General features: G+C 43.6%; 1 protein-coding gene across 2 annotated transcripts in view; it reads left to right on the forward strand.

Annotated features, from left to right (window-relative positions):
* Positions 1-7,875, forward strand: part of ptch2 (patched 2) — a 142,605-nt gene extending 134,730 nt beyond the window's left edge. For both annotated transcript variants that reach the window (XM_072510730.1, XM_072510731.1), the window contains 3 exons: positions 96-371; positions 2,273-2,824; positions 4,318-7,875. In XM_072510730.1, coding sequence (XP_072366831.1) covers positions 96-371; positions 2,273-2,824 — 828 coding nt within the window. In that variant the 3' untranslated portion in view covers positions 4,318-7,875. The remainder of the gene's footprint in view (positions 1-95; positions 372-2,272; positions 2,825-4,317) is intronic.
* Positions 7,876-12,861: the final 4,986 nt, after the last annotated feature.

Here is a 12,861-nt window from a genome sequence, read left to right on the forward strand (position 1 = left end):
AGGGGTCCAGAGACATCTGTTCCGCTAATTCCTCTCAAAGCAGTCAAGAATGCTTAATTTTTGTTCCTCACTCTTGTTTGCCCCTTTCTCTCTAGGTTACTCCAGCAGATAGAGGCAGTCGATTGCCAACTCCTTCACCTGAGCCAATTCCGCCACCCATGAACCATCATGACTTCTATGTCCGTTCATTTCCACGTCAGCAGAGCACGTTTTCTGAGTCCTCTGATTCGGAATATTACTCAGAGACCACAGTATCTGGGGTCAGTGAGGAGGACCTGCCACACTTTGACCAGAGTGCATACATCATCCCGCCAACCCACTCACAAATACTGCTGGAGTCTGGAAACAACCCTAACTTCCCACGAGTCACAGTAAGTGCCTTTCTTTATCACTCAAAACATTTTCTGTTTCCCACTGGTATTTTACGAGGAGTCAGAAAATGGTAGGCTTCGGAAGTGGGCTGCACTGGTGAATCTTACAACTGGCGAATCATATTGGCTACAGATTTTGGTAAAAGGCCACAGGTAGAATTTAGCTCCTCTTCCGCAAGGAGATCAGAAAACTAAAACATTTTTTACTGTCCAGATTACATGCATAAAAGGCGTGATACAAATGATCGTGATATAATCTAACATCCGGTATTGATTGGTCTGTTTCTACAGACAAGAAATGTGCACGTAGTGGATTCAAAACACTTTCCACTCGCACTGCTTGTCAAGTGAAAGATCTACTAGTCAATCTTTCACGGGGAGGGGAAAGGGAAAGTGGCTGGGGTATTTCTCCATCCGAACTTGTGCTGTGCCACCCATGGCACCTTCTGGAGCAACACTGCATGCAAGCACTTCTGGTATTCAAAGATATCCATGTGCTTGGCTATCTTACTCTCCTGCCCTAATAAGTGTAAAGAGAGGATTACACTTCAAGTTTGTTCTTGTAAACCATGTGTACATGTGAAGATATATGTAATATTGACTAGAATTGCCCATTTGTAGTTAGTAGAGGAAAATTCCACTCGATATCTAATTGGGCATTTTACTTTAAATAATCATTATCGAATAATAAACACATCAGTCTACAAGTTCTCCCTCATTTTTTTAACATAAATTTAGAGTACCCAATTCATTTCTTCCAATTAAGGGGCAATTTAGCATGGCCAATCCACCTACCCTGCACATCTTTGGGTTGTGGGGGCGAAACCCACGTAAACACGGGGAGAATGTGCAAACTCCACACGGACAGTGACCCAGAGCCGGGATCGAACCTGGGATCTCGGCGCTGTGAGGCAGGTGTGCTAACCACTGAGCCACCCACCAAGTTCTCCCTTATAAGGCTGCTATGGAGGAGCAGCATGGTGGCGCAGTGGGTAACACTGCTGCCTATGGCACAGAGGACCCAGGTTCGATCCCGGCCCTGGGTCACTGTCCGTGTGGAGTTTGCACATTCTCCCCCTGTCTGCGTGGGTTTCACCCCCACAACCCAAAGATGTGCAGGTTAGGTGGACTGGCCATGCTGAATTGCTCCTAATTGGAAGAAAAAAATGATTGGGTGCTCCAAATTTATATTAAAAAAATAAGGCTGCTATGGAAAGGGCCTCTTGAGTACCACCCTCCTTTAACAGGAGAGGTTTCAACTGCAGAGCCAACACAGACCTCAGCAATCCTAATACCTGATACTGTCTTGGTCTTGGAGGCAGTGGCTTAGTGGTATTGTCACTGGACTAGTAATCCAGAAATAATACTCTGCAGTCCCAGTTTGAATCCCCACCATGGCACATGGTGAAATTTGAATTCCATTAAAGAATCTGGAATTACATGTCTAATAATGACCATGAAGCCGTTGCCCATTGTCGTAAAAAAACCATCTGGTTCACTCATGTCCTTCGGGAAAGGAAACCTGCCATCCTTATCTGGTTTGGCATACATGTGACTCCAGACCCACACAGCAAAATGGTTGACTCTTAACTGAATGGCCCAGCAAGCTACTCAGGTCAAGGGCAATTAGGGCAACAAACGCTGACCCAGCCAGCGACGTCCACATCCAAACAATGAATGAAAAAAAAAAATTTCTTAGATGACTCCATGCAGTGCTAGGCTAGCAGCTCGCCACCATCTTCTCAAGAGCAATTAGGTACGAGCAATAAATACTGGCCTTACCAGCAATATCCACGCCCCATAAATGAATTACAAAAAACAGATCCAGTCATTTTTAGATTGTTGAAACTTGTCGAAAAAAATATATGCAGACAATAATGTTTTTTAATGTTCCCCAACAGATTGTGAAGCCATACAAAGAGCTTAAGGATTCCTCATACAGGAAGAATCACATAAACGCAAAAGGACAACCTCAGCCTACTGTGGATTCTGTTAGTTCTCAACTAGCCTGGCAAGAGCCTAAAGACTTACAACAGGCAGCAGAAGGGAGGCAACAGGCCTCTAACAATGGACTGCACAACAGGGGTGCTGCTCAACCCATCCAGCCTGTCAGTTCCTCGAGGAGTCAACACAGGTCTCAGAACAACAGGACTTACCATCCTAGGACTACACTTCCAGCATACTCTACTAGTGTATCTGGACCAAATCACCCTTTCACTACGGTGACTGCCACAGCATCAGTGACACTAGCTGTGCACCCAAGTGTACCACAGACATTTAAAGGGTACACACATGAAGGGTTTGAGGACAGTGAGTCAGACTGCTTCGACGAACCGCACATACCCTCCTTGTATGTGAATCATGAAAAAATGACAGACTCCAAAGTGGAGATTTTTGAACTTCAGGATGTTGAATGTGAATTAAAAAGCAGGGAAGCCCCGAGAAGGCATTAGGTGAGTTTTTCTGCTTTTATTGGAAAAGTACTCAATTACAAATTCAGGGGTAGACTCAAAATTTCTTATTTTGACCTTTAAATGTTGTGTTGAACATAGGTGTTGACGGTACCCTTTTTCTCCCCTAAAATTAAATAGTGTGTTTGGAAAATCAATCCAAAGTTAAAATGACAAACATTTTCCCCATTTTACAACAACTTTCCCGGTATTCAATCTCACCTTCATATTGCTTTTCCACATGTTTCAGGGAGAGGGATTAGAGTCAAGCTATGGGAGATAAGATACACCAGTGTTCCTTACAACTGATGAGGCTGATGTCCTTGCATGACCTGCTTTGGATGTCAGGTTGGATATACATCCAGTGTCTGCTGAGCTCAAGTTCCTCCCGTGCTGCTATTGGAAGAGGGCTGAATTAATACAGCTACATTGTTTTCCTCACATTGGTGACAACAACATGAACAATCATTCCTTTCAAGCCAAGGGTCCTGGAATTTGGGCTTAATGAGGCTAATGAACAGCATGTGAATGGGCCGGATGGCCACACTTAAGATTCTGAAATCTCAAGTGGGGATGCCCTTAAGAGCATCTGTATAAACCATCTTTGCTGGTATCTGGAAAGGCAACAATTCCCCTTAGAACCTCTTCCTGATGGGAAGGTTCCCGTTCGGCCGCAAATCACAATGTTCTTCATCCTTACTGTACCTCCCCCTTCATCGAGTTGCAGATGTTTTTTGACACCTCAAACCTATCAATTATCTGAAACCCATAAGATGAAATTGACAGCGCTGTCTGTGCATGCTTTCAAATCATAGATCCAAGACCCTGGCCCACACATACACGCAATCAGGACGGGGTGGCTGCATCTCAGTCAGGAGCAGGATCTCTAGTAGATTCAGTTTCCTCCAACCATTATCAAGGCAGACACCTTCCTGGCTGGTATGGCTTAATAACTCATTGGAGAAATTTGTTCTGTCAATGAGGCAGCTTACAGGAAAGAAAATGTTTCTTGATGTATCCTTACTGATCTTGTATACTTATTCAGATTTTATGTTTGGGAGTTTTATTCTGCTTTTGCTCTGCTTTTTTTTTTTGCTGAGGGTAGCTGTCAATGTGGCCATGTGCTGTCAGCGCACAATGTGCAGTATAATCACAACCAAACAAAAGATTTATTTGCGGAGGCAAAAATGGAAATTAACCCAACGGAGTTGTTCAACACTTTTAAAATCATCATTTAAAAAGACCTGGATGTTGAATCCTTATGGAGATTCCATCAAAGTCCAAGAGAAATTAAAAACTGTAGTAATGTATTTTTACTGCTTGTAGGTCTACAGTTAGGTTTAAACTTGTTTGGACATCATAGTTTTAATGATTTCAGACATGGTGAACTTCTGATTAATACTGTGTAGAGATGGTGCAGATTGTATCATCAGTTGTATTGTGTGTGCTTGGCTTTATGTTACCGATATTCTTACCATGCACTTTATCATCTGCAGGTCGCCTCAAACGAATGTGGCAACCAAAGAATGCTTACATTCCCTCCACATCCCGATGTCCTCCGGCTCAAGAAACGTGTAAAACTGCCTATGTACATAAACTTCAAGACAGAGACAGGAAATTTATATTAAAATATTAAGTTGCCGTTTAAATATATTTTAATACTAAAAAAAAACAAAACAAGCCTATTTAATGATGTACTGTATACTTCTGTATTATAAACTGTGTAAAGCACCAGGAAATTCAGAGGCAGAGTTCTAATGAATGGTAAGATGTGTAGTCTGTGTACAATGAAAAGAGTTTTTGTAATGTTGGGTTCAGATAAATGATAATTGCTTGATTATTTTGCTGCTAAACCTAAAAGTGTATATAGATTAAATTTGCCCCGCTGCCCCGCCCCACCCCTTCATCAAGACTTTCTTTCTATGCAAATACCTAGTCACCATGAATGATGGTTTACCAGCTCCAACAAATCACCATGGTTACGGAAGCAACATGCCTTTCTCACAGGCCTGTGTACAGGAATGCTTGGATTGTACTATAACGTTATTAAAAATTAATTTAAATGGTCAAAAAAAAAATTCTAACCATATTTTTCAAACACTAGCTTAAGACTTCTTTTTAGTGACAGCATTCCTGCCATGCCATGAAATGATTTTCCACCCTTTTCCTTCCCAACGGACGATGCCAGGAGTAATCAAGCCAAGTGCTGCTGCAATTAAAATATGACCTAACCAGTGGACCAAATTATTCAGAACTTAGGGGAGCAACCTCAAATTAAAGTCACCCATTATGGTGAGGGTCACAGAGTGCAATTTCAAATAGGTGAGCTGCTACCCATTACTGGGTCATTTTGGTTAATTATAACAAGTCTTCTGAAAATAGAATACTGGCACGACCCACAGGACGCAAAGGTGCCAGCTTTAGGCACTGGTTTACACTGTGTTATTTGGTGCTGGCCAAGGCCATGGTGGGAGTGGTAGAATTAATCTCAGCACTGTTGAATCATGGAGGGGACAATATTAAGTTTTTTTTCTCTCCCTCTCGGGGTGTTGGCTCCTTGCTGAGGCATGGCTCTGTGGGTGCACTTCAATACCTTCTCCATTCTTCCATGTGTATAATGACAGTTGAGTGACAGTAAACCATTAGACATGGTGATCACAGCTAAGCTTGACCCTCTCCTCACCCAACAGTCACACATGCTGAGCTCACTGAAAAGTGATACGAATCAGAACCCGTGGGGATTGTCTGACTGAACTGGCTTTTCCCCAGAAAAAAGATCCAGCAATGACCTGATTGTGGCCTTTCAAATCGTGAAAAGGTTCTGGAGGGTAGACATAGTGAAGATATCTCCACATGTGAGGGAGCCCAAATCTAGGGGCTATGGATATGAGATAATCACTAATCAACCCAATAAGTGAATTAGGAGACATTTCATTATCCAGGGAGGGATGAGAATATGGAACCTGCTACCACATGGACTGATTGAGGTGAATAGAAAAGGTGCATTTAACAGAAAGTAGATTAGTACATGAGGGAGAAACAAATAGAAGGGAATGTCGACAGGGTGGGATGAAGGATTGGAGGTGGCTCACAGGAAACCTAAATTCTGGTAGAGTCCAGTTAGGACAAAGGGCCTGTTTCTGTGATGTAAATTCTAAATAATTCCCTCAATAATGCAAGGGAGCCAGGATAAATTCTGAGTCTCACATCGCTTTTAGCTAATTTACCACAAACAGTGCATCAACGCTATGGTCCAAATAGCTCAAGACGCCAGTGCCTCGATCAGTTCAGCCATCAGGACAGCTCTAACTTTTCTCCAGTTCTGTAAATGTCATTCAGCATCCCTTTGACACACCCTCTGGATTAAGAGTTTGGAACAGTGTGTTCCAGGCATCTCAGTGTTAATCAGCAGGAGATGTATGATTCCAGCATTTCTTTTTTTATATAATTTAAAGTATCCAATTCATTTAATTTTCAATTAAGGGACAATTTAGCATGGCCAGTCCACCTACCATGCACATCTTTGGGTTGTGGGGGCGAGACCCTTGCAAACACGGGGAGAATGTGCAAACTCCACACGGACAGTGACCCAGGGCCGGGATTGAACCCGTGAGGCAGCAGTGCTAACCACAGCACCACCATGCCGTTCTGATTCCAGCATTTCTAATTAATGTTTCATTGATCACAACAATTTTACTTTATTTCATTTTAATTGGACTGTTTTTCAGTTTATTATTGATGCCCTCCTCAAGTTGAGGGTGAATGACACTTGTGCAGATTTCTGTCCCGTTGACACTGGCTTTCCCAGCATCACAGTTCTAGTCTAATCAAAACAGTTCCATTATGTCTGTGAGAAATTGCAAACTTGCACCCATGACCCACCGTACCATGTGCGTACTTAACTTGAGGCTAGTCAACCCAAAACCTCTCAGGTTCTGTTACATCCTATACATAATATAGCTCTCTTTGAAAGGGCACCGATCTTCTGCTTCCATTCCCAGTTGCTTTTCGGGTTTGTCAATCACCGCTTAAAGCAGTAATGCTTTGTCCACTTTTTCAGCCCTGCTTCTAAACTGCCGCCAATGCCACCTTGAAACCTACGATGTGCATGACAACCTTCTCACCAGACTTAACCAATCTGAATTTTCCTTCCTGTTCGAAAATAGTTAGAAAGACATTCTCCAAGTGAAACAAGCAATGATTTGAAGCATAGGGCATTTTGGAAATCAGCAAGCAATCTTCCAAACTGTGATTGATTTCTTTAAAAATAACAAAGATTGACATCATAACTGTTAGAATAATATTGGTCCCAACGATGGTGATAATGTTAAACAGATCTATCTGTAGCCCACTGATTGAATATGCATTAAATATATTTCACAAGAAGCCCATCTTTAACAGTCAATGGGTTAAGATACTGAAGTTTAGATTGGAATGTTGAGTGATTTTTCATGCTCAAATCATTCATATTGCATGAATGTGATTTGAATTGTCACTTATGTGTCATGCAGCTTATTGTATTCTCATGGAATATGCAGCTAATATAAGCACCAAGTACTCTGTTTTCTAACCAGACTGAAGAGAATGGAGCCTCATAGCCAGTAAAAATGAATGAATGAAAGTGTTTAATAGTATTTTTTGTTGTTGCCAGTGATGTTATATTTATATTTTTGTACAATTTTTTTTAAAAAAGGTGTTTGTCACAGACGTATTTACCTGCAAGGCTCTGGATCGTAATACTGAGACACATGGTTTGAAAACTGTCGGATTTCACAATACACTACATCAACTTACTTGGGGGTGATTCTCCGAGCCCTGCGCCAGGCAGGAGAATCGGCGCAACTGCGCCACGACCCCCCGACACCAGCGCACGATTCTCTGAGGTGCGGAGAATCGGTGCCATTTGCGCCGGCGCGTTTGGCGCGGCGCTGGCTGCTGGAATCGGCGGGGCCGCTGATTCTCCAGCCCGAATGGGCCGATCGGCCGTGCCGATACGACAGAGTCCCGCTGGCGCCGTTCACCCCTGGTCGCTGATGGCGGAAACTCTGCGTGAACGGTAGGGGGGGCAGCCTGTGCAGGGGGGGGGCTCCTTAACCGGGGGGGGGCTTTCGATGGGGTCTGGCCCGCGATCAGGGCCCACCAATCGGCGGGCCGGCCTCACCCACCCCTGGGCCTACCTTCTGGCGTGGCCGGCCCCTGAACACCGACGCCATGTTGAGTCGGGGCCGGCGCGCTAAAGAAGTCCCCCACACATGCGCAGATTGCCCAACTGTGCATGCGTGGGTTGGTGCGGCGCCCATTTGGCGTCGTGAAAGGAGGCTGGAGCGGCGTAAACCGCTCCAGCACTGTGCTGGCCCCCTGTGGGGGCCAGAAACGGTTCGTGCCGTCATGAAACACGACGGCATTCACGACGGCGCGAACACTTGGCCTCCATATTGGAGAATCGCTCCCTTGATTTTGCAATTTGTACAATCCCACCATCCACTTGAACTGGCTGATCCCATGTTTGCTAAAATAACACATGAGGAGGGGCGTGCTGAAATAACACTTGAAGAGGGGGGTAGGGTTTTTAGTTGCGTGTCTAATCACAGCCAGCCTCAGTGAATGCAAATTTTAATTTAAATTGTCATTTTTGTTTTTTCTAATTTTTAATGAAAGTAATATAAATTTTCAACATTTTTGAGGACCAATTTTGCAAATTGTTCTTTTATCTAACTTTATTATATGTTGATTTTAATCTGCTTTGGAGACCAACGGGTAGAGAACCTTCTACCCTGAGTGGCTGTGCATCGACATGCCTGCGCAGCCACTAGCAGATGAAACACATCATGTACAAGAACCCCTTACAAACTTCACCTCATATTTGCTCATCTTTCATCCCATTTGCTCTTCATTAAAATATCTCATCGTTTTTAGTTACCAAGAAGAATTAAAGTTAAAAATGTTATCTTCCCCAATAAGGTCAACTAACTTTTTTACTTTGGATGTTTTCCGAGATAGAACGCCAGTTATACTAGGAAGAAGTGCAGAGTATAACTGGGTGTGATGATGCAGCCCAGTTTCCTAATGATTTTAACAAATGTTTTATAAAGTTAGAACAGTGTACTTAAATGTATTTCCTGTGATCTCCCTCTGCTCCTGTGGGTTTCAAACTTTTCTTAATGCAAGATCCACTGAAAATACAAATTCTTGGCGACCACCTGTCCTAAATTCTCATAGATAGCCTTTGATAAACATAAGTGCAGGAAATGCTTTCAATACAGAGCAACAGAAACTGCATACTAGTAAACCGTGAACACAGAAATCCGACTATCTTATAGTCTAAAGAATCTCTCACTGAGCTCCAGGGTTCTGGGATCCCTGGCTGACGTTTCTAGCTGTCTTGTGCCATCTCTGTGGGATCAAAGGCTGCAGAGCTTGGAATACAAGCGATCGCCATTCACAGTATTGCAGCACGAGAAGATCCACTCACAGTGCCTACTCCCAAGAAAGTTTTTGAGTAACGGTTTTCTTCACTCTACAATTTACTCCATAGAAGATGCAACACAGATTAAGGCCATTGCATCATCGGGTAGTAGCTCACAATGTAACATCTTTCAAACCAGCCATGTGCACAGTCGGTGATCCAGAGTTTTAAAGGTTCATCTCTGTGATTTGTCTAATCACTGCCAGTTCAACAAATGCAGGGAACTTTACTTTTGTTTATTCTAGACTTTTTTTGTAAATGCATTTGAAGCAAAAAGGGGCTGCTTCAATTGATAAAAAAGTAAGTGTACAAATGCTGTATCTTGTCTTAACATGTGAGGGGGGAAAGAGATTGACATATTTTTTATTGTAGAATCCAGTAGAGAATATGCCTTGTCTCTTTTTGTGAAGTAAGAATCTTGTAAATTGTAGTTACTGTAGCAGGAAAGAAAATATACCCACCACGTGAAAAAATCTAATTGATCATGTGGACTTTTTTTGGTTGATGGGTATATATAATCACAGTTAAAATATTGTATGCCATATAAGTTATTTATATAAAATTTTTATTTTTGTAGTTGTACAGAAGTAGCCCTCTGACTGAAGTATATTTTTAAAGAGTAAATATATATTATTATTATTATATATTGTTAATTGGGTTCATTACTAAGGTCTGGTGGCACACCTAGTACACATATCCGCAGAATGAAGGATGTGTACTGAACTGTTACTGTCTGAGTTGTCAAATTGTTTGTTACAGCTCCTCACATCCTTCCCATTCCTGTTAATTGAGGTGATTATTTGGACGTCCAGATGCTGTGACCAATAAGCCTGCTCCTTGTGACTGTTATACTGCCATGTTTAGTCTCCAGCACAATAGGAGATTAACTAACACAATAAAAATAAGCATGAACCATTTAATCTAACAGTTGTCTTGTGTACTTTATTCCATTGTTCCTCAGCTAAATAATTCTCAAATTTTGAAGCATGCTCAATACCATTCATTATTATTTTCTCCACCGACCTGCATTTTCCAATGAATTTTCTCAACACTTCACCTTTTCCCCTCTTTTGGTAGACCTTTGCTCAATCAAGAACACGAATAGTGTTACGCCTGCTGGTATACTATTTTTGGACAACCACTGAGTGAGGAGAAACCTATGTGGGTTTTTTGCTCTTTCGTTTTTAGTCTCCTAATTTTTGAGGGATTACCTTCACATTCACCTAGCTGATATGAACATGCAAAGGAATCGCATAAAATTCAGGTGAAAATTCTGACCTTGAGGCCATATCAATATTAGCAGCATTACTCGAGCTATAAAATATCCATAACTCAGGCCACCAATGTAGTGCAATCATATATTTATCACATGTACTTCACTCTGAATTGACCCTTTCTATCAGCAAAATACGTGAAACAGTGTATGATATGAATTGGTTATAAGTGATACCAAAGAGGAATTCAGGATCAGGATCGATTCGACATCAGTGATGCTCTATCTAATGGATCTTTACAGAGAGCCTTGGGACAAGTAGCTTTATAGTTGTTGAGGTACATGGCAAGAGTGACATTTTCTGTTCTGTCTGTGTAACAATATGCTTTTGAGGTGCAGATAGAACAATTTATTGTGCCAGCTTGTGACCGTTTGCTTTGAAGTAAAGTGCAGTTCCTAGCAAAGAAGAATTTATATATATATAGCACGTTCCAAATACTTGGGATATTCCAAAGCACTACATAGCCTACAAAATACATTTGAACTTTATTCACTATTATAATTTGGGAAAATACAGCAGCGACTTTACACACAGCATAATATAAAAATAAAATATTGATGCTGGAGATTTAGGGTGGCGTGGTTAGCACTGCTGCCTCAGCGCCAGGGACACGGGTTACTGTTTGTGTGGAGTTTGCACATTCTCCCCGTGCCTGTGAGTGTTTCCTCTGTGTGCTCCGCTTTCCTCCCACAGTCCAAAGTGTGGGCGGCATGGTAGCATAGTGGTTAGCACTGTGGCTTCACAGCGCAAGGTTCCCAGGTTCGATTCCCGGCTTGGGTCACTGCCTGTGCGGAGTCTGCACATTCTCCCCGTGTCTGCGTGGGTTTCCACCGGGTGCTCCGGTTTCCTCCCACAAGTCCTGAAAGACGTGCTGTTAGGCGAATTGGACATTCTGAATTCTCCCTCAGTATACCCGAACAGGCGCTGGAGTGTGGCGGCTAGGGGATTTTCACAGTAACCTCATTGCAGTGTTCATGTAAACCTACTTGTGGCAATAATAAAGATTATTATTACTAAGATGCTAAGTGGATTAGCCAAGCAAAATTGTCCCTCAATGTCCAACGGTTGGGTGGGGTTACAGGGATAAGGCGGAGGATTGGGTTGAGGTGGGGAGGTCCTTCGAAGGGTCAGTGCAGACTTGATGTGCCAAATGGCCTCCTTCAGCACTGTAGGGATTCTATGATATGAAATAAAAATACAAGTGTTGGAAAAATTCAGATCTAGCAGCATCTGAAGAGGGAAACCGAGTTCACGTTTTGAGTCCAACGTGACTCTTCACCTGAAATATTGAGCTAAATGATCAGATAATCTGTTTTACTGATGTTGGTTGAAAGATAGACGCTGGGAAACCCGAAGATCTCAGCTAGCGTTCTTTAAGTGGTATCACCGAATCCTTTATGTCTACCTGAGAGAGCAGAGGGTTTCAGTTAATCTCTCATCTGAAAGACAAGGGGAGCGATTCTCTGAGCCCCGCGCCGGGCCAGAGAATCGCCGCCACTGCGCCACGACACCCTGACACCGGCGCGCGATTCTCCGCACCTCAGAGAATCGGCGCCATTTGCTCCGGCGCGTTTCGCGCGGCGCTGGCCGCTGGAATCGGCGGGGCCACCGATTCTCTGGCCCGGATGGGCTGAGCAGCCGCGCGGATACGCCGTTCACCCCTGGTCGCTGCCGGCGGGAACTCTGCGCGAACGGTCAGGGTGCGGACTGTGGGGGAGGGGAGGGGGGCTCCTTCACCGGGGGGGCCTCCGATGGGGTCTGGCCTGCGATTGGGTCCCATCGATCGGCGGGCCGGCCTCTCCCTCCCCCGGGCCTACTTCCCTGCGTGGCCGGCGCCTGAACACCGACGCCATGTTGAGTCGGGGCCGGCACCCATTTGGTGCCGGGAAAGGAGGTTGGAGTGGCGTGAACTGTGTGGGGGACAGAATAGGTCGTACCCGGGCCTGTTTCACAACGGCGTTCACAACGGCGCGAACACTTGGGCTCCATTTGGGAGAATCGCCCCCAACACCTCTGACAATACAGCACTCCATCAGTGCTTTCCAGGTGATCCTGCATTGGTCTTTGATGAACCCACTCATAACTGCTGTTAAAGTAAGTAAGCCGGTGCTGCATTTACTTTTAATGCGAGACATTCTGTTAAACAACTCATCATAAGTCAGTAGGTGTCAAATAGTTCTCGTGGAAAAGTCAGACATAACACTAACAATTAATCAACCTGCCCTTTCTCTAGTGCACTCTTGCATTGAAATTGCTATTAAAAAGAGGTATATAATAGGCCAAATATAATAGTATGCAGA

The sequence above is a fragment of the Scyliorhinus torazame genome, chromosome 7 (genome assembly GCF_047496885.1).
Source record: "Scyliorhinus torazame isolate Kashiwa2021f chromosome 7, sScyTor2.1, whole genome shotgun sequence".
Lineage (NCBI taxonomy): Eukaryota > Metazoa > Chordata > Chondrichthyes > Carcharhiniformes > Scyliorhinidae > Scyliorhinus > Scyliorhinus torazame.